At 40.1% G+C, this 23489-nt stretch overlaps 1 protein-coding gene across 1 annotated transcript; it reads right to left on the bottom strand.

Moving 5' to 3' along the window:
* Positions 1–582: 582 nt before the first annotated feature.
* NR2E3 (nuclear receptor subfamily 2 group E member 3) lies at positions 583–12397 on the bottom strand. The gene is made up of 8 exons (XM_077473628.1): positions 12106–12397; positions 10308–10458; positions 8929–9032; positions 8581–8829; positions 7588–7769; positions 7066–7306; positions 6852–6957; positions 583–1548 (listed from the first exon to the last, which is right to left on the bottom strand). The coding sequence occupies exons 1-8, from the start codon at positions 12158–12160 to the stop codon at positions 1416–1418; spliced, it is 1221 nt and encodes a 406-aa protein (XP_077329754.1). The 5' UTR covers positions 12161–12397; the 3' UTR covers positions 583–1415.
* Positions 12398–23489: the final 11092 nt, after the last annotated feature.

Raw genomic sequence — 23489 nt, forward strand, 5'->3', positions numbered from 1 at the left:
CCCTGCTCTAGCCTATGCTGGTTATTGTGCCCTTAACTAAAACTAGCTATATAATCTCAAACCAGAAGAGACATGGTTAGCTAAAATAACAGGAGCTGTGAATAAATACTATTGCAATAAACTGGTTCACCTACTAATGTACTGGAAGGTGCCCACTACACACATACAGTAGCACAAACTTACCTACTGGTCACAGTGTATGTGACATAATAACAATAGGACAGAGATCCCCTGTCTCTTACAAGGACTCATATACACACTCAAGAAGCTGCTGGCAGCTGCAGTTAAACTATTGAAACATAGGAATACTTCAATAATAATTTCTGCTTCTGGTCTGGGTAAAATGCAACAGCTCCTGCATGTGCAAGGTCATGTGACTCAGTTCCTTTCTCCCTTCTTCCTGGGTTTTTAACCCAGCCCCATAGCAGATCCTTACACACTTCTAATTCTGTTTTAATTTTGTGGTGCATTATTGCTATGTTATGAATTGTGGATGTTATCATGAAAATTATATAGGCACAGCCATGTGCATACCATATGAATATGTAAGAAGTTTGGTTTACCCTCAGAGATTAGTATCTGGACTGTAAAATAAATGTTTATTAAATATAAGCTGTAAAACATTGTAAACACAAAAAATGGTCTATCATCACAGGAGGACTCAAGAAGCAAATTGCAGGGTGCAACAGAAAACACACACACACAAAAAAAATATGTTTTACTCACATGACACCTTCTGAAGTTGGCAGCACAACACACTGACAAAAATTACTAACAGTATGTCTATAAACAAAAAATAAATAAATAAATAAAGGGAAACAAAAGCACCATAAAAACATATGTGCTGCGTATTGCAGTGGCTCTCAACCCTGTCGTCAAGTATCCCCAACAGGCCAAGTTTGCAGGTTTTACTTTATCTTGCACAGGAGTCAATGGCTTGGTATTTTGGACAGCTATTTTATCTAAGAAAATTTCCCAAAATATGGTCTGTTGGGGTACTTAGGGACAGGGTTGAGAACCACTGGCCTATTGCACCCTGACATGTTTGTAGTTTAGGTTATTATGCTTCTGTAAATTAGTATATGAGGTTGCTTTGGACAACAACTCTGCTATTCCTTTCTTCCAGTTTCTTAGCATTCATTTCTAAATTATGACCATACATGTTATAAGCAGAACCATCACATACATCTTTGTAAATGTAGACAGGAGGTACACAAATAATATCCCCTGAGTATGTACACACACACACAATACGACAATAAGTGGGACAGAAGTCATTGGCTTGTGATTGCATTGCTGTGCTCAAGTTCCAGTGAAATTCTTAAGTCAGTTTTCTTATCATGATTGGACCCTTGTACAAGGGACTTGCATTTCACTACTATATTAGCAGCTGTTTTTTTAGGCTTTAGGCCTGTTCAGTTCTTAAACATGTCACAGAGGAGTTTCTCCATGGGAGTGCTGCCAATGGTACGGTGGAAAAACAGAAGCTCTATGCGCTCAGAGGAGATGAAGCGAAGAGATGGTGACAACAGAAGCAGCTTCCCAAACCTAACAGAAGGAAAAAAAAATTGCAGGTTAATGGCCTATCCCTTAAGTGTAACGGAACATTTTATTTTATTAATTCTACCTGCCCTCAACCAATCTTATACCAATCTGCCCCCGATCCAGGGAGATGTCAGCTATGTGGTCTCCTCAGTGCCATGCTTCTCATATGTGTTTCAATCTCCATTCAAATCTTTAGAGACTTCATATTCCCACATTGTTTTATGACAAACAGGTAAAATAGTTTGAAATGCTAAATATAGTTAAAAATATAGCCCAGCCCTAGTTACAACATTTTTTTTTTTCAAACAATTTCTGAAGTTTGGAAATTTTAAAAACGACACCTCCAAATTTAGATATATCTTGTTCATATGTCTACATATTTTATTAAACTTTCTCTAAGTATTTACAATTGTTTGAAAGCTAGTCAATCCTGAAACTCTGCATGGTGTGCTGTTTAGTTTATGTCTCTGTTATTTTGGTGGCAATTGATAAAATTAGCCTGGTGGATTCAGTACACAGGGGTCTCCAAACTATGGCCCGCTGCAAGATCCTCTCAACCCCCCTGATATAAGAGGGGGGTCTTATGGGAACCCTGATGTAGGGAAGGGGACTCTGATAGGGACTCTCTTGTGAGGAGGATTTTAATAGGGAGTCTGATATAAGAGTCTTAAATTTACTTAAATTTGATTTGTTAATTTATAAATCAAAATTTTATCGCCTGTGAATATTTGTAAAATATACGATGTGGCTCTTGTACTGAACATTGTGGAGACCCCTGCTGTAAGAGGACAGAAGTGACAATACCTAAATGTACCCCTTGTGTTTGTTGTGGTGATGCATCCTCCACACTGCAGGTGGAGGGGTGAAAATTAGTAGGAAAAGCGGAACTTCAGACCATCAACCATATTTATGAAGGATTTGCTGGTATATTAGCCAACATATTAAATGGATGTTTATATTAACTTATTTATTTATTATTAATCTATTCATACCAGTACACATGGTAAACTGGTTTTGGATATAAAGAACCTGAAAAAAGAACATGACTACACATATTTCCTCCTATGAACTTATATGCTTTACCCCTAGCTGACACCCAGCTGTACTATGAATGATTAGGTATAAATTAACTCTCTTAACCACAAGTACTAGGTTGTAATACCCCTTCATTACTGGACCATTTTTCAGTGCTGTGAAACTTTAACTGGCAATTGCTCTGTCATGCATCACTGTACCCAATAAGATTTATATAATTTTTGTAACAAAGATAGAGGCTTTTTTATGGTATTTAATAACTGCTGTTTTTTTTCTTCTTTTGAAGTAGAAAGAAAAATGTCTAAACATATTTTCTTACTTACAGCTATAAAACATAGCAATTAAAATGCCAGGACAGTACATACTTCCCCAAAATTACTCCTTTTTGAAAAATAGACACCCCAAGGTAATCTAATGTTTTGTCAAAGGAAAAGATTTGCTCTGCCCCTTGGAGTTTAATCACGAGCAAAACACATTGGAGACGTGGCCTGGCTGGGGTCCAGGCTGAGGCTTCCATTCATCTCACTTCATGCACATGGGTCTACTTCATGATGTTCGACTTATGGATCTTTTCCTTTCACATTGCTGCAACTTGGACCTAGGACAAGCTCCCTGTCCCTGCCTGCACTCACAGCGGTCTAGTCGGACTTTACCTCTCTACCTGAGCGGTATCTACATTTGATCTAAAAATTATGGAGAGATTAGGAAAAATGCTGGTATTGATGGGTAAAGCATAGAACTTTTAAATGGTGCATTAATATACAGGTCATACACAGAGGAAAGAAAAGTGGGGGGAGTTGATGTACATGTCACCTACTATGGGAGGATGGCGATCAAGGGTTAAAGGATCAGATGTGCAGTATAAGGGGGGGGGGGTTAATATACATTCACTACAGAGACAGGATGGAGAGGGAGGTGTAAGGGTTAAAATCTGATCATTAGATTAGTAGCTGCTGCTTCTGCAGTATCTAATCTGGAACTAATGAATGAACAAGTCAGTTATTTATTAGCTCCGCCTCCTTCATTTTTTGGTCCGCTATAGGGTAGAGGAAGAAGGGGAGCACTCGCAGATGAAAACACCACACTGCTTACATCATGTGATCATTGTGTTAATCATTCATAGCAATTATGTAGTACAGATCCCCAAAGCTCAGTTATGGAACACTTGCCATCCAAGGACTATTTCCAAAGCAACGTTTATGAACTGCACGCCAGAAATAAATGTTCATCACATATGAAATGGTAAGGCGGTTAAGCATGATCATGGTGCCCTTCATTCATAGTGTAATTATGCACTGCAACATCATACCAGCTCTTTGGATCAGCAGAGGACTGCCCCAGGCTTTATGGCAATGAAAAACAAAACCTGGTGTATCACCTGACTGGCTTGATGGCTTCTGAAAGAGGTAAGTATACCAAAACAGCAAAAACACAGGTGGGTGGGGGGGGGGATTTACACACCAAGCGAATGAGCCAGAGCAGTGACTAACACCTACTTAGCCATCAATTTATGTGACAGGTGAAGAGTGGGAGCCAGAGAGAAAAGATACGGTAGGTAAAGCCTAGGGAGTGGGGGTAACTGCTGGGGATCACGGTGAGGAACACTGACACATTGTAATTGTCATAATTTGAGAAGGAGTTGATCAAAGTCTGCAGGGAGGTAGTTATCCAACTATTGGGTCCTGATTATTTTGAATTTTAGCATTGTGTCAATCAGTTTAACAGTTATCTTTTTGTTTTGTTTGATTTGCATGGGTGCATGGTTTGCATTTCTTGGGTGTGGAGATTTATTAGGAGAGTTGCAGATTTCCATCCTCTCATTATTGTTTTGTTACCATGAATAAAGCCATTATTAGCTAAATTAATAATTGAGATTTTTTGAAGGGAGCATCCCTTTTCTTATCATTTGGTACACTCTGGCCAAAAGCTTACAAACCATGGGGCATGTCCTGCAGATATGGTAGAAGATGCCAAGTTTATCACAGTCCCAAAAAAGGCTTCAAGTGTAAATGTAGTTATGTAAGACCTGACTTACATTGTGCAAACATGAACAAGCAGAAATACATTTTTTTTGTTTTGTTTTGTTTTTCTGTGCACGTTATTTGCAAAATAAATCTTCCCCACATTCGCTAAACTAAGGGAAAATTCCCTTCAGAGTTAGGCCGGGTTCACACTATAGCGATGCGGGAACGCCGCGAATCCGCGGCGTTTACCCGCATCGCACACCTCCCGCTGGCAGTTCACACTGCCCTATGCGGACGGCTGGGAGTGTCAATGTTATGTTAATGACACCCCCAGATCCGTCGGCATATCGCAGTGCGATCTGCCGACTCGCACAGGAATCGGATCGCATGGTGTGAACCCCCATGCGATCCGATTCTGTTGCGGACCCAAAAAAGGGTCCCGTGCGAGTTTGCTGCGGGAGCGCTGCGAATTCAGCCATACTATCTGTATGGCTGAACTCGCATCGCTACGGAGATCGGATGTGATTTGCTGTGCGAATCACATCCGGATCTCCCCCCGCAGCGGTGTGAACCGGGCCTTAACAGCCTGTTTGTCTTTAGTAAAGCAACCCCTGAGAATATGAAAGAAAACTACTGCTGTGGTTCCTCTTTAGAAACCCTATAGTGTTTGGGAAATCCTCTGTCACAATGGCTTCTTAATGTGATAATAAAACCAAATTTTTGCTGTAAAATGAGACACTGATAGCAGGACATGTATGCTGTTGCTGTTTTTTTCCCCCCAATTTTTTCTCTTCTATGCTTGCTCATCACTGTCCCCTGGCTGCACTGCCTGACGTCAGTTATGTGCGCCTCCTCTGCCTGCTGGGACCTATGCAGTCCCGATGGAGTTTGTACTTTATGTGTACTCCTATTTTGTACCACAAGCTTATGTGCAGCTGCTGCTAATACCACATACACAGGCAGCACAAGAGACCAAGAACCAAAGTCAAAGCACGGGAGCCAGTGTCAATCACTGCTGTGAAGAGGTGGAAAGGCTTGGCTTTGGTTCTGCGTCTTTCGCTCTGCCTGTGTGTGCTGCACATAAGTATGTGGCTTAAAATGGGAGCATGCACAAAGTGGATGCTCCAGGGAGACTCCATAGTTCCCAGCAAGCACAGAGGGTACACACATACCTGAAGTTGGGCAGCGTTGCTGGGTTAGAGTATGAGGAGCAAGAACAGAGAAGAAGAAGAAAAAAAAAAGTAAATACTCAAGGCCCCCCTCAAATATGTTCCACACACACTAAGTGGTGCACATACAGCAAAATAAGTAGTGGGAGAATCACCTGTATTTATGAATTGCAAAAATCTCAGAAAATATTAAAAAGCAACAGCATGTAAGTCCTGTTATCAACTCATTTTACAAAAAAAAAAAAATGGCTTTATAATCACTTAAATTACATAGTTACATAGTTAGACAGGTTGAAAAAAGACACAAGTCCATCCAGTTCAACCTTAAAAACAATAAATAAATAAAATAAAAAATATCGTACAATCCAATATACCCAATTTTATGCTCATAGTTGATCCAGAGAAAGGCAAAAAAACAAAAACCCAGCAGAGCATGCTCCAATTTGCTACAGCAGGGGAAAAAAAATTCCTTCCTGATCCCCAAAGAAGCAATCGGATTTTCCCTGGATCAACTTTACCTATAGATGTTAGTACCTAGTTATATTATGTACACTCAGGAAAGTATCCAGGCCTTTCTTAAAGCAATCTACTGAGCAGGCCATAACCACCTCTGGCGGGAGTCTATTGCACATTTTCACAGCTCTTACTCTGATGAAACCTTTCCGTATTTTAAGATGAAATCTCTTTTTCTCTTGACGTAAAGAGTGCCCCTGTGTCCCCTGGGTTGCCCGTACAGAGAATAACTCAACACCAAGTTCACTATATGGACCCCTTATATATTTGAACACGTTGATCATATCCCCCCTTCTCTCAAGAGTGAATAAATTCAGTTCCTCTAATCTTTCCTCATAGCTGAAAATGTAATGTTTATTTGTAAAACAAACTATATAAAACCCCGAAAATGTAGTCTAAAAACATAAATTATATAAAAAATACATGATATAAAAAATTACCCCTCTTAGAGCTGAAATGTTTTATGGACAACTCATTTACTGGCTAGAGCAAAAACTAATTTTGCAGCTTACTACATATGTGACATTCTACATCATATTATAAACAAATGTGATCAATAATTGTTTACATGGCAAATGTGCTAGAAAATATTTAGAAATTAAGTTGCTGGTGAATGTTTAGTTACCTGACTGGCTGGTTGGGATAATGATTCCTAGTATGTTGAGCCAACATCATTTGAGACTGATCTTGAAGGTTTTCAACTTGTTCAGGGTCTTTAAGGCCTCTGGTCTCTGAAATACAGCAAGTAAGATGTAAGATTTGATAAATGAGATTATTCTAAATAAAGAACGTGCATTTCAGTGTTTGACTTGAGTGTTTTTCACATCTCAAATACCCACCTGGTTTAAAGAGGAGTACTGCCTTCATACAAGCAAATTCTGTTGGGTCAACACTTAGCGATTTAAAACGACTGATTGTTTCTTGAAGGATTCGTACATCCAGACTGGAGGAGATAGCTTTTCCATGAACACTTGAAGACAAGTCTGGCACGGACAGCAAGGGGCAGCTGTCAAGTGGCATAGACCACTGGATGGCACAGAGAAGAAACAGTTCACTCCATGCTTCTTCTAGAAGGATGACCTACATAATGAACATAAAAAAGAAAATGCAATCAAGTCTTCCGCAAAGCTGGATTCACAAAGCATAGTAGTATAAGCATGATAGTTGTATTTATTAAAGGTCTACACAAACATGGGACCTTTGGCAAAAATGTCATTCTCCGGAATATTAGGCTATACAGTGAAATTTAAATATTGTACTCCTGCTCTGAATATGCAGCCTATATTGTTCTTTGAGGTAGCCAAAAACTTCCTAAATCAGCACACAATTGTAGAATTTACCTTAGCAGTTTCTAATCTCACCTGGTCTCTAAATGGAAGGTTGGAGAAGACTGGTAGGTTCTTTGCCCATTTTACTGCCATGAAGAGGAGTCGGGCAGAGGTCTCATACACCCCTTCTGGACTGGATGTGATAAAGGCAGACATCTGAAAATCATTAGGTGTTCGTTCTGGCTCGTTACTTGTAACGTCTATGTTCTCATCAGCTGGAAGAAAAAAAAAATGGTATCAGCACTTCTTACAAATTAGAAGAGTTGACAATAAACTTAGTTGTCTGTAAATGTAGATTTAATGCATAGCAATTCTGTGACCATAAAAAGACTTTTGATCAGCTTCATTTATGGGACTGATTTACCAATGTATGAATCGAAGTGAGGTAGACAAGTTTATATTTTAAGAATCCATGAACAAGAGAAGCTATAATTCCTAATTACAAAACACACAATTGTTTTTAGTATTCACTTCACGCTTTTGAAAACCAAGTCTTTTCAATTCCCTATTTAAATGGGTTGTGCATGGAAAATATAAAAACACTTCAAGAAATTCAAAGGGACATTATGGTCAGAGAGGTATGATTCACTCATTAGTGCCAGTCTTTTTACTCTCCACGCCTGTTAGTCATTACTAGTCTTAAACTCTATTGCCCACGCTATGATGAATGGAAACAAGGCTGCCATCACATAGAAAGCAGCAGGGATCAGATCACATGCAGTCTATTCCTTCTTCTTTGTTTTTGTCATAGCATATTAATAAAAATGTGTTAAATGTTTATGTGAAACCGATTTTCTGCTTTTTTTTTGTAGTTTATAAATTCTCTTTCTTCTGGTTCTAGCATTATGGATAAAATCACAAGCTGAATACCTAGTATATCTGAAAAGGAAAAAATCAGCTCTGAACTACAAAATGATATGACCTTACTACAGAGATAGTGGTCTTTGATTAATGAATAAGTTAATATGCTTGGATGAATATTGAAAAGTACATATGTATCTATATTCACAATTAAAGGACCCATACCTTCTTCTGGCTCCAGTTTGGCGCAAGTCTCTGCTGTCATCAAGCTAGCCATGAATCGGTGGTTATGGGGTGGACTGAGGGTTCCTGATATATTATTGGGGACGGGGGTTCGTAAGTTGTTCACTGGTGGACAGGAAGGAGGAGGCTCTCGGGTGGTTGCCAAGTGTTCAGAGCGGCTGTCTGTCTCTAACTCAATACTATCCAGTCGAATCTGTGCTGTGCTGCGAGGCTGACGCTCATTCTGTACAGCTGAAGATAAAAGAATAAATCACATAGTTATATCACCGATCTTAAAGAGCGGTCATATACTATAAGCCAACTACCTGAGAAAGCAGGCAAGAAGCTTACCATCCTTGTTCATGCCTGTCTGAAGGCATTTTTTTAACCTGCAAGCCTGGCACTGATTTCTATGTGCTTTATCCACTGGACACATCCCTGTCCCAGCCTGGCATCTGGAGCATACACACAAAGTAAAACAAAAAGGTTGTTTTTTAAAATGTATTCTTTATTTATTGGTTAAAAAGAACAAGCTGTATTAATTTTAGCTTTTTCCCTTTATTTTCACTTGGTGATCTTGCCAGTAAGTCTGTTGTTTTTCAACTTCCCTTAACAGACGGACCTGCCCAGAAACTGTGGCAGTTATGGGGTTGAGTCAAACTATTTAATACTGACAGGTATTGCTTACAATGGTAAGTGTTCATTTATTTAAAACATTTATCCAAAAATAAAAACCCGTTAGTGTAACTTCTGAAAAAATGTTAGCTGGAGTTCAGGTTTGATTAGTTAGGTACATCTAAATCTGCTAGTGTATCTAGCACCACCTTCTCCCCAGATTGTCAATTCTGCTGTACAAAGGTGTTTGCATTGCTCTTCCATCTAGAATGGAGCCATCCTAAGACAGGAAGTATATTACTGGCCAGATCGACAGGTGAAATAAAGTAAAAATCAAACAAATACTACAAAAAGAAAATGAATGCATTCACCACATTTAAGGATTGTAAACTGCAATATATTACTTTTTTGTTTTCGGGTTTAAAACTGCATTGATAATATGAAATGATCTAAATGTGCGTAAAGTGTCTCTGTACATGTTACTATACATGCAAAGGCATTTTCCTTTCCTGTACATTTGAGACAGCATTGAACAATCCACAAAATGTTAGAGCTTGTGATGCACCAGCACTTTAACAGTGCAACCATCGGAATGCTTGTTTCCCCTAAAAATCAGCCCCTGGACAGGTCCAATAGTGTAAGCTTAAAACCATGTTAATGCATCAAATACACACCATTTACTTAGTTTAGTTAAGTCAGAAAGAGAGCAACTATTTATGAATTAGATATAAATAAAATATGCAATTTTTACATTTACTACCAAAAGAACTCCAATGTTTTGGGCTCAAAATCAGAATTCAAACTTACATTTTATACAAGGTGAAGATACAAGTCACTGTATGCAAAATGTGCCTAGTTTAGACACAATTCTTGGTGAGTTCATTGTAACAATCAACACCATTTATCGGTGCACTCTGCTATTTTAAGTGTATTGTTCACCAACCATTTCAATCTTCAGCTTTTTATTTTATTTTTATTTTTTCATAATTTACTGAATATGAAGTTATACAGTTGACATCTTATTATGTACAACCTAAATTAATATTTAATTATACAATCGTTATATCGAAAGTGAACAGAATTGGAAGAATTCAAAGTTCTAAGAATGGACCTACCGGTAGATAAGCTTTCGACGGACACTCCTTTTGAAGAAACCACTGCAACCGTTGCAAGCAAAGATTCCGTAGTGTTTTCCGCTGCTGCTGTCACCACATACTCTGCACAGCAGAGCCGGGCTAGGGGCTGGACCTGAGACAGGACTAGGAACTGGAAGAAAAAACAAGAGTTAAGCATCATTCTCCACAATTCATTTTGTCTCTATGGCCAACGTATATCTGTCTAGATATATTTGGATATTAAACTAGAGATACAACCAAAGTTTCCCAACATTACAAAGATTACATCCCAGGTCTTGCGTACTAAAGTGATGCTGCACAGTCTCTAATGATATATAAGTTCCTATTCCTAAAATAATTTTTTTTATGAATGTGTGGATTAGACTTATTGCTTTTCAAGTATTTGACAGTGGTTACATAGTCAGGTTGAAAAAAGTCCACCCAGTTCAACCACAAAAAATAATAATAATAATAATATAAAAAATATATATATATAAAAAAATAATATCTGTTGCTCTGTCAAACACTCTAAAAAAATAAGACTCATAGGCAATTTTAGTTGTATTTGATTTTTTAAATTCCTAGCTTTTCTGCTAGTGAATTGACACATTTATACATCTGCTAATAAAAAATGCGGTTTAAATGTTCACCACTTTGTATAAACATAATCAGTATGATGCTGTAAAAATAATTCTCCCAATGTATTTCTTATAAGAAAAAGTCACCAATGCATTTTATAGAGATATAGTGACTCAGCATTTCAAACTGATGTTCTTTAAATCATGAGAAACGTGTTTCAACTTCATGCAGTAAAAGACACACAATAACATTTTCTCAGTATAAGTAAAATAAATGCTAGATGTGCCTACAGTATATACAGTATCTGCAATTGCACAGCCAAAAATGAGGTGCTTTGAAAAATATGTACAAGGTTTATCAGTCTGATTGCTTTTTCATAATTGCTACTGAGATGATATGTAGATATACATATTTATAATTCCTGTTTCTACCTATATCGTTAAATGAGACTGAATTTAACAATTTGAAACAATGGGATTTCTGTCTTAATAAATGTACAAAGGAGGTGGACAATGTATTTTATTGTATTATATACAATGTATTATAAATAGCAATCTTTGCGTGTAACCAGGTATGTTCCCCCCCCCCCCCCAAAAAAAAACAAAAAACAAAATAATCAATAAATAATATAGGGGTTACAACAGAGTAAGCATAACTTATAGCGTAATAAAAACATAATACAGTAACTTCCTGCCCTTATTAATTACTAACCTGCACCATGTGGTAGAAATGAAGATATAAGTGTTAAGGTCCTAAGTAGCTTCCTTATATACATCACTTGAAATACTAAAGAGGTGTGACCACTTATTAACCCTTACATAGCAAACTCGTGTTTATGAAACAAGGGATTCTTAGTATTCATATATTGCAATACATATTCAAGCTGGCCAACTGAACCAAAGTGATCCCTCTCTTCCCACTCTCTATTTAATCTTGCCGAGTGTCTACCCTTGTTTGTGTTTTTTTTTTTTTTATCAGATATGTGTTTTTTAAATATGTTAATTATATATATATATATATATATATATATATATATATATATATATATATACATGTTATTAATATATATATGTTTAGCTATAAAGGTATGTGTATTTTTTTTTTTCTATAAAGGTATGTGTATTTTTTTTTTTTAAATCTTCATTGAAAACAAATTTTTTGCAAAAAAAATGTATGGAATAAGATGGATGGAGTAAGAGTATCATTAACTGTGGCTTACCTGACTGGCTTTCTTCTGCGCTGGTACTAAGAATGGATCCAGTGGGTGAACTCATGTCACCTTAACTTTCTAGAGTATTTCCTCAGATGATTCTCCTCTTATCAGGTTCTAAGCTTCTTTCCGAGGTGTGAACAGTCTGTCAATTTGACATATGAGCCCAGTTTCACTAAATTAGTTAATATATTGATTGAAGCAGCTGATATGCTGTATCATACTAGGGTAGATCCAAAAATCAGATGATTCTGCAGGGAGGTGAAGCTCTGCAGAGTGGCAATGGAAAGCTTTATTATTCTCTTGCTCCTGTCTCCGTTCAGGAGTTTTCGTAGGGCCTGGAGATTAGCTCCTAACGCTGTGTAAGCAGATGCCTCTTGTCATCCTCTTAATCTTTACTGTCTATGAGAAGGTGGCAAGGCCACGCATCTTAATGGAGAAGAAGCATGGAGCCTATTCTGTTATGTGAAGGTTTGGTATTCAACTTAGTCAGAAGACTTCTGACAGACTATTGCCTATCTTTGTTTGTTAACCTCATAGATACAATACACATTATTTTGTTATGTGAAGTTTTTAGCAATCACTTTTCATTTTAATCTGCACCCTGCAATGACTTTTTATTGCTGGATGATCTGTGGTCTAAATGTAAAATAGTTATATTCATGTGCACATTGTATGTCAATTATTTAACCACTTACAGACCGGACCATTTTGCTGGTCAAAGACCAGACCACTTTTTGCGATTCGGCACTGCGTCGCTTTAACTGACAATTGCGCGGTCGTGCGACGTGGCTTCCAAACAAAATTGGCGTCTTTTTTTCCCACAAATAGAGCTTTCTTTTGGTGTTATTTGATCACCCCTGCGGTTTTTATTTTTTGCGCTATAAACAAAAATAGAGGGACAATTTTGAAAAAAAAACATTATTTTTTACTTTTTGTTATAATAAATATCCCCCAAATATATCTAAAAAAAACATTTTTTTTCCCTCAGTTTAGGCCGATACGTATTCTTCTACATATTTTTGGTAAAAAAATCGCAATAAGCAATTATTGATTGGTTTGCGCAAAAGTTATAGCGTTTACAAAATAGGGATAGTTTTATGGCATTTTTATTAATATTTTTTTATTTTTTTATTTTTTTTACTAGTAATGGCGGCGATCAGCGATTTTTATTGTGACTGCGACATTATGGCGGACACATCGGACATTTTTGACACATTTTTGGGACCATTGTCATTTATACAGCAATCACTGCTATATAAATGCACTGATTCCTGTGTAAATGACACTGGCAGTGAAGGGGTTAACCAGTTGGTGGCAGTGTAGGGGTTAAGTGTTCCTAGGGGTGTGTTACTAACTGTGGGGGGGCTGGGCTTTCATTTTGTGAACACTGATCTCTGCTCCAATCACATGGAGCAGAGATCAGCATCACTAGTTGCTAAGCAGAATGGGGAAATGCTGTTTATAACGGCATTTCCTCCATTCAGCCGCCCCGTGAGACGATCGTGGGTATGCCCTCGGCGATCGAGTCCACGGGACTCACGACCGGACTCACAAGTTCCCGACCGGCACGCGAGCGCACTGCCGGCGGCGGGCTCACGATGGCAGGGCGGCATTGAAGATTGGACGTACCTGTACGCCAATATGCCTGCCCGTGCCATTCTGCCGACGTACATCGATGTGCGCCGGTCGGGAACCGGTTAAAGCCTACGCCTATTAATCTGAACCATCTTGAAGGTTGTAAAATTACATTTACTTGAATTCTGTGACATGTACACTATGCCCTCTAAATAGGTATTGTTGTGTAACACATTTCACAGAACCTGCCTTCTGACCTACAGAGGTACTGAGAGGAGGACTTTTAGGAGTCAGTACAGGAATCACGGCGGGCAGACAGAAATGTACCATGGGATATATAGTCCTTAGAAATTAAAAGTAAAAAGCAGAGGAGAAGCTGAAAATCTGGCAGAGAATTCAGGAAGATGTAGACAGAGGCGGCCAGATGACAGGCAGCACTCACAACATAAAGGAGATTTTTTTTAAATAAGTTTATATTGGAATGTCAAAAATAACTATTGTTCATATTGCTATTACAATGCTGATGTTGTAAAATTAAATGCATGCTGTGACTATCCTTTAAACTCATTTAACTCCTTTAAATTAGAAAAAAAAATCTAAGATAACCATGAAAACATTTGAGAATCTATGTATGCAGTAGGCCCCCATAAATTAAATTCCCTGCTTTTGAAATCGGCTCTGTTCTTATTCCAGAAGTCCTTCACAATGGTTGAGGAGAAATTGTAGGCACCTCCAGCTTTATCCTCAACTTTTTACCCCAGTTGAGATATTCTCAATAGGTATTGGACCTCTGGAGGCAAGTTGTGGTTATCTCTTTTTACAACACTTGAACTGATTATGTGTGATTAAAGTGGACAGACCCCCTCCCATTCAGCATTCTGTGGGAAAGTTAGTGCAATGGCGTATCATGTCAAATTAACACAACAAGGTAAGAATCAAAGTTTGCTAAGATGTACAAAATGAGAAAAAAAGGATTACTTTTTTTGTTCTCAACAAACATAATTACATTTCAAACACATTAAGCTGATACTTCAGATGATATAATGGTTAAAGCGGGAGTCCGCCGGGACTCCGCGTTTTTTTTTTTTTAAAAGCCAGCAGCTACAAATACTGCAGCTGCTGACTTTTAAAATAGTGACACTTACCTGTCCAGCGCGCCCGCGATGTCGGCACCCGAAGCCGATCTCTAGATCGTCACTCGGGTGCTGCCGCCGCCATCTTGGGTATGGGAATCAGGAAATGGAGCCTTTCGGCTTCATTTCCCGGTTCCCTACTGCGCATGCGTGAGTCGCGCTGCGCAATAAGGACGGTCCCCGCTGCCTCTGGGATCTGTGTGTTTCCCAGCAGGCAGCGGGGCACTTGCGGAAGGGGGCGGGCACTTGCGGAAAGGGGCGTAATCTACGCCCCTTTCCGCAGAGAGCTATCCCGGAAGTGGGTGCAGTTACCTGGATTATCCAGGTAACTGCACCCCCCTCCCCCCTGAAAGGTGCCAATTGTGGCGCCGGAGGGGGGGAGGATTCCGATGAGCGGAAGGTCCATTTTAGGGTGGACCTCCGCTTTAAATAATTGTTAACAACAAAAAAAATTGGGCAGACTCAATGGACCACTTGGTCTTTTTTCTGCCGTCACTTATTCTATGTTTCTAAATGCAGTTGTGTTAGAATCACATAGATAAATAAAAGTTAAATCTGTTATCCTCAGTCACAACTCTGTCAATTTGTGTTCACTAAAGTTGTCAACAAGAGGCCCCCAGCAGTACACAAAAACCTGGTACATTATACATAAAATTATAATGTATATTTTACCTCATACCCATTGTTTCATTAAGATGTTTGACATTATATGCAAAACAACTGCACAACTCTACAGCAATTGAGGCTCGCTATAAAAAACGTTTGCAGTGCTACGGTTTCCCCAAACGCTTCCAAAATGTATTCTCTCAACTGCTTTAGGGGATAAGGAGAGACTGGCACATTCAAACACATTTGATGAGATTGCCCTAATGCGTCTAACATCTTATCTATGCAGTATGCGGTAAAGGAATATGGAAAACCCCAAACTGTAAGAAGGCCTCCTCGGTCTACAAGAGGAGGAATGCAATAACATTCAAATTCAAACTTCTAATGTTAACCCCAGCCAAGCCCTGGAGATCATCTATACCTATAATAATAGAGGTCAACAAGATTGATATGGTACTTAAACAAAAATTGATCAGTCATTTTTCCTTATTTCTTGAAAAAAATTCAAGGAAGTTTGGTTATCTTTGATCAAGAAATTTATGTCATGCAAAATTTACCAAATTCTACCATCCTCTGCTTAAATTTTTTGTAATTCTTTATTTAGACATTGTGCATTTACAAAAAATTGTGCCAATGCATACAATAAACAATAAATGTGAGCAAGAGCACCACAGAGAACCAGCATCAGCTCGCAAGAGTACAACCTGTCAGTAATTTTTCAGTGTCCAATAAAACTAGACAAGGTACATAATATCTACATAAGAGACTGGTAAAGGGGCAATGATCCCAAAATACACAATGTATAAGTTTGAACATTTTGGAACAGGAAAATATTGGCAAAACAGATGTTCAGGGATTTAGAAAAAAAAGGGGGGAGGGGGACCCCGAGCAGCTTGCAAACATAGGGCTTCAACAGAGAGGTAAAAAAAAAAGAAGCAGGAGGAGGAAGTATGATGGGGGGCCAGGGGAAGGAGAAGGGAATGTGAAGACAGGGCCAGAAGCAGATTTGGGGGGTGGTAGGGACGAGGAAGTGCTCCCATTCCCTTATTTGCATTTCTTTCATTTATGTTCTTTATTTTTGTTTGGTATAATATGCCATTTTCACATACAATGAATTTCTATGTAGCTGCATTTCTACTTCCTACTGGGAATTTAACATGCACTCCCCTATTCCCTATGATTAAGCTCCAAAGGGCGAAGTGAAATGTGTTGGGGCATTGGCCCGGAGGGAGTCCAGGCTGAGGTTGTCACTAACCATCGATCCAAGGGTTTGCTTCGATGTGAGGCTAAAGGGAGACTTTCTCATGCATTCATGCACTCCCTGATCGTTTCAACTGATGAATATAATTAATATCTCTATTAGGAATTCAGTTTATGCAGTATTGTAATTTTGGCTATAATTTTAATATTTGAAAGTAAAATGTTTGATATTGAGGAATTATTAACAACAGAATAATATGACAGTTTCTAACAAATACAACATTCTAAATAAATACAACATTCTAAGAAACTGAAAACTTTAGCATTCAATATCCAACAAGAAGTGATATGGCTACTACCTCCCCAGTATGATTTTTTATAATCTCTCTGGAATCCTTTGTTTACCGCAATAAAGCCAACCAAAACATTACTAGGCTTGTTAATCACATGCAGGCTTTAACACCCTTAAAAACTTCAACACAAAAATGTCAACAAAGTACACAGGTTATAGGTCATACTGTATGTCCTGTCTCTTTCATCATACTGCAGCTTCCAACACTTTTTTAACTGAACCTACATTTGTTTTTTTTACAAAGCTTAAAACTGGAAAAATGCATTTAATACATTTTAAATCATTTTGCAATGCTTTGTACCACATTTGTAATGTTAGTATCATTCCTTTATATGAGGATACAGAACAGCAAGATTCAAATATTTGCACACTATAAATAATGCTGGAAATATAACAGCAGGCAGTAAACTTATTGGAGGTCCAGCAGCTATAGAGCATAGCCCTGCATATTTATTGAACAGAAGTATGCACACGGGCATTATCTCCTGCTCTGCAATGAAAACTATCACTGACAAGGCTAAACAGCACTGGAAATCGAATTAATCAAGCAATCAAATTGAGAGTTTACATTTTAGTTTATTGGACAGCCTTTAAGAACTATTTTATCCTGGAGGAACCCTTGAAAAAAATGTAATGTCTTAAGAAATAACTGAATAAAAACATAAATTAACAACTTATTGTACATTAGCATGGCCAGTGAGTTGTAGATATAGTAATCAAATTATATTTGTAAATGTAATTTTGAGTTGAGAATTATGTGTTTTTTGGATCTGTTTATTTAGACAAAAATATTAGTCTACTCTTTTTTTTCGGTTCCCCCTATTCCACCAAATCTAGTCCTCCACAAAATCGAAGTCAGTAGTGTAGTTAGTTAAAATGTCAGTATTCCTTTTGTAATTTTCTGCTTGACCCTTTACCTTATCCAAGTAGTAAAATGGGGGGGGGGGGTTATGTACTAAAGGCAAATCCACTTGGAAGTGCAGTCGCTGTAGACCCAAGGGGGATATGCAAGGAGAATAAAAAGCAGCATTTTTGCTTGTACATGATTGGATTATAAAATCAGCAGAGCTTCCTCTCATTTGAGATCTTCCCCTCAGATTTACAGCGACTGCACTTCCAAGTGCACAGAGTGGATTTGCCTTTAGTAAATCAACCCCATAGTTTGTATTGGGTGGGGAGCTTATGTAAAAATTCATGTGGATTCTTGCGGCTTTCGGCCGCCTTCAGCCCTTCTCGACTGCTTTCGGCCCTTCTCGGCAGCCAAAAACCGCAGAGAAGGGCCGAGAGCGTCCGAAAGCCGCCGATTACAGCCGAAGGCCGCCGAGTACTACCGGGTGCCATTTTTAAAAATAAAATCCGACATCACTGAGGGGACAATGATGCACGAGGCTACAATGACGGACAGGCTGCATGACAGACAGGCTGCATGACGAGGCTGCAATGATGGACAGGCTGCATGACGAGGCTGCAATGATGGACAGGCTGCATGACAAGGCTGCAATGATGGACAGGCTGCATGACAATACTGCAAATGACACTGACAAAGCTTCAGATGGACACTGATAAGGCTGCATTAATGGGCATTTAAATGTACGTTTTTTTTCCTTAAATTTCCCTCCTAAACTTGGAGTGCGTGTTATACGCCGATAAGTACGATATTTATTAATGGTGATTATACCACCTCTTCCTAAGAGAGAATACTTTAGGTTCAACTAATCTTTTCTCATAACTGAGCTCCTGCATGCCTCTTATTATTTTTTACAAACCAGAATGTTCCTTTATTGCAATCAATTAAGACACAGTACAGATGGTAGACCAACATGGACCACATCCAAAACATTATAAGTAAACATAAGGCAAACAGTACAAGACATCGTGTAACAGTTTAACCGGTAACAAGCCATATTGTAAGTGTCGGCGTGGCCAATCCACGCCACCCACCGACATCCATTATTCCACCACCTACAATGAGGTGAGACTGGGGAAGCATAGGAGGCAGAAAAGTACCCAGGGATCCCACCACCCCCCGTGAGCCCCACCCCTTAATCCATCCACAACCCCCAAACCTTACGGAATTTCTGGGGGCAGTTCCTATTCATATAGGTAAGTTTGTACAATGGAAGCACCGCAGCAATAGATTTTTCCCACATGCCGATCGTAGGGGGGGAGGAGGCATTCCACTTCAGCACAATTTCCCTTTTAGCATAAAACAGAAGATATGTCAACAGCAGTTTAGTGTATCTGGGTCTTTGGTCATCATCCTGGATCCCCAGTAAGGCTAGCTCCGGCAACAGGGGGAGCTCCAACTGGAGACGCCCGTTAATGGTGTCAAACACTTGAGCCCAATAATCAGCGATCTTAGGACAGCCCCAGAACATATGCAGGTATGTGCCTATCGACTGTTTACATCTGGGGCAGTCCCTCGACCGCTGGGGGTAAACCTGATGGAGCCTCTGGGGAGTGTAATACACCCTATGCAAAAATTTAACCTGTATCAGCCTTTCCCGGGAGGATATAAGGGTAGTTGCACTATCAGCCAGACAGTCTTCCCAATCCGATCTATCCAGCCCAGGTAGATCTGCCTTCCACAGATCCAATAATTTGTGTACCTTCACAGAGTCTGTCCGTAATAAAGTCAGGTATAAAGCAGACAGGGGCTTATCCAGTTTCTCCTGCACTAACTGCTCCTCAATCGGGTCCATACGCAGCCGAATCGGATTCGGGAATTGGGCCCTGACAGCATGGCGCAGCTGGAGGTATCGAAAGGCCATCCAAGCCGGTAAATGATATGTAGCCTGTAGGGCCGCGTATGAGAGCCAGACTCCAGCAACAAATATATTGCCCAAGGTCACGATCCCATACCTGGCCCACACCTGCGGGTCTGGTACCATTCTCATATGAGGGAGACTATAGTTATCCCAGAGCGGGCAGTGCGGAGACCAGTCCTGTGGGACAATCATCCCCCGCCTGGCCACCGCCCATGCCCTAAGGGTAGTTTTGGTAGGCGTCGGGAGCCCTCTCTTTGCCCGTCGCGCCCCATACACCAGGCCAGTCAGCTCCCGACGCGACCCCACGACCTCCGTTTCCAAGCATACCGCCGCATTCCCCCTAGGGAGGGCAAGCCACCACCGAGCCGTCACCAAAACCGCCGCCCAAAAGTACGCTCTATAGTCCGGTAATGCCAGCCCTCCACAGCGGATAGGAAGCATCAAGGTGGATCTAGCCAACCGGGGCATCCCCCTCTTCCAAATAAAAGAGCCCACGCATTTGTCGATCTCCGCAAAGAAGGAATTGGGTATCCAGATAGGGCTGTGGCGAAAAACGTACAAAAACTTGGGGAGGAAGATCATCTTCAGCAAATTTATACGTCCCATCAGGTTCAGAGGGAGGGAGGCCCAAGCAGCACACCGGGTCCGAAGCTGAGCCAGAACCGGCTGCAGATTCAGCTCCCCAAAGCTCGCCAACTCCCTCCCAACCTGGATACCCAAATACCGGAACTGGTCGACCCAACGAAGAGGGATATTAGAACCGCTGTCCCTGGCCTGCAGGTCGAGCGGGAATATGTTAGATTTTGACCAGTTGATCCGTATGCCTGAAAACCTCCCAAAAGTGTCAAAAATCTCCAGGGCCGCCGTCAAGGAGTCATATGCCTCTTATTATTATTATAATTATATAGGATTTATATAACGTCAACAGTTTACGCAGTGCTTTACAATATAAAAGGAAGACAATACAGTTACAATACAATAAAATACAAGAGGATTGAGAAGGTCCTGCTCAGAAGAGCTTGCAATCTAATAAGGTGGGGCAGGTGGTACAAAAGATTGTACCTGTGGGGAATATGCTGATGGAAGTGGTAAAAGATTAGTTGGAGGCATGATAGACTTCCCTGAAGAGATGATTTTTCAGGGATTGAAGGGAGTGAATAAGAAGGGAGTGAATGAGTAGCTTGGTGGTTTCATTTGTTAAACAAGCGCGTATTTTAGAGATAGTACAGAGTTGAAGTCTACAAGCTTTTGACAACAATTGGATTTTGGGCTGAAAGGACAGGTCAGAGTTTAGGATTACACCTAGTACCCTGGCATGAGGGGAGGAATTGATGGTTGCATTATTGATTTTGATGGGAAAGGCATGGAGGGGGACACGGGCTGGGGGATATTACCAGCTCGGTTTTAGAGAGATTTCATTTAAGGAAGTGGTGCAACATCCATGCTGATATGTCAGTTAGTAAGTTAGTAATGCAGGAAGGAGACAAAAGGAGTGAGGTCAGGTGTAGACAGATAGATTTGGGTGTCATCGGCGTATAGCTGTATTGGTAGCCGTGGGCGGTTATCAAGTGACCAAGAGAGGAGGTGCAGATAGAGAAGAGAAGGGGTCCAAGAACAAAGCCTTGGGGGACCCTCACAGAAAGGGGCAATGGAGAGGAGGAGACAGAGTTGTAGATAACACTAAAGGAGTACTGTGATAGGTAGGAGAACCAGGATAGAGCAGAATCTTGGAGGCCAAGGGAACAAAGTTTATTGACAAAGAGTTTATTGACCTCTCTTCGGGTTTTAGCAAAGGCCGAAGTGAGGTCAAGTAGTAAAAGTATGGAGTAGTGGCCATTGATTTTAGCAGTTAGTAAATCATTAGTGAGTTTTAGTAAGTAGATTCTGTGGAGTGCTGCGAGCGAAAGCCAGACTACAAGGGGTCATGAAGGTTATTTTCACTGATGTAGGAGCTAAGACGGTTGTGGAGAAAGCATTCTAGTAGTTTAGAGGTGAATGGGATCAATGAAATGGGTCTTAAGTTGTTCAAGTTGTTGGGGTCCAGTGAGGGCTTTTTAAGTATGGGAATGATCTGTGCAAGGGAAGGTGCCACTAGAGAGGGAGAGTTTGAAGCTGTGAGTGAGGGAGCATAGGATAAAATAAGAGGGTGACCGTAAGTTGTGTGGGAGCAGGATCCAGGGGACAATTGGTTAGGTGGGCATCTGAAAAAAGTTTTGTAACTTCTTCAGTAGTAGCCAGTTCAAAAGAGGGGAGTGTTGGACTGTGCTGTTAGACAAAGTATGTTTAGTGGGGAAGATGTAGTTTGGTTTACCTTTTCTGCACTTTCTCCAGTTTCCCAATATCCTTTTTGTGATCTGGTGCCCATAACTGAACTGCATATTCCCGATGAGGTCTTACAATTTGTGCAGGGGCACATTTTAGTCTCCTTCTGGAGTCTATACCTATTAATACTACAGTATTTTGTTAGCTTTAGAAACTCCAGCTTTGTATTGCATGCTATTATTAAGTCTAATCTACCAGAACACCCAGATCCTGAGAACGCCCCAGAACGCTAGATGTATTCCCCTTAGAACCCTTATGTATGTTTTAAGCCTCCAAGTGCATAACTTTACATTTATCAACATTAAACCTTATTTGTAACATAGTTGTCCAATAAAACAGTGCTTTAGGGTCTGCTTGCAAGTTAGAGACATCCTGTAAGAATGCTATTCCACTATTAGCTTGGTGTCATCTACAAACACATAAATGGTAATTTTAATCCCAAACACAATATCATTTATAAATACATTAAAAAGTAAGGGTCCCAACACTGAACCTGAGACCATTCAGAGTGTAAATCATTAATCACTCTCTGAATTCATTCTTTTATACATCTTTCTATCTGTTTACAAACGGCATTTTCTCAGCCTATAGACCAGGGGTCGACAACCCCTGGCACACGTGCCAGACATGGAATGCAGCTGTATTTATGATGGCACGCAAGCTGAGTATTGCTGTCTGCCACGGCATGCAATCCTTTCCTTCACCATTGATTCCTGGTTAAGCCACGGGATAGCAGCGTGTGCACAATTGCCGGTACCAATCTGGTTCCAATACTGGGTCCCGGGATGATGGCACGTGTGCAGTTGCTGGGCACCCACCGCCATCGGCAGAACTACTGTAAGGGAGAGGCAATGGCTGCAGTCCTGTGGCACATGGAAGCTGGGACACACTGTGAAGGAGGGGCGACTGCCCTCTCTAATAGTTGGTGTGTGTAAGCAGCGCCTAGAGGCGATTCAGTTTGCATTGTGCGCTATACAAGTATTTCATTCATTCATTCATTCATTCAAGCATTTACATATGCTGTAATTTTTTTGTATTGGGTACTTCCTGGCTTGGCTTTTCGCTTATATATTTTTTTCCCTACCTCTTCAGTCTGGTTCCATGGGGTTTGGTTTGTTTGCTTGTTCTTGGTGTCTGTTGGTTTGGGGTATGTATGTGGCTATGAATGCAGATGAACAGGGTTGGCTGGCACTGTTTTATGAATGGGGTGTTGTGACTTTGCAAGTTTGGTGGCTGGCGTGTGGGCAAATATGTTGCGGTGTGTATGTATGTGCAGTTATGTGTGGGTAAATGTATGTGTATACATGTTGTCACGGATGGGGTTATGTGTAGGTGCACGTTTTTGCGCTGGTGATTGGGTGTGGGTTTGTATGTGAGGATGCAAGTGTGAGCATGTATGTATGGGTAGTTTGGACATGGTCAAGATTATGTGGT

The sequence above is a fragment of the Lithobates pipiens genome, unplaced genomic scaffold (genome assembly GCF_037356315.1).
Source record: "Lithobates pipiens isolate NorthernLeopardFrog02 unplaced genomic scaffold, aLitPip1_a1.2 Scaffold_8, whole genome shotgun sequence".
Taxonomy (NCBI): Eukaryota; Metazoa; Chordata; class Amphibia; order Anura; family Ranidae; genus Lithobates; species Lithobates pipiens.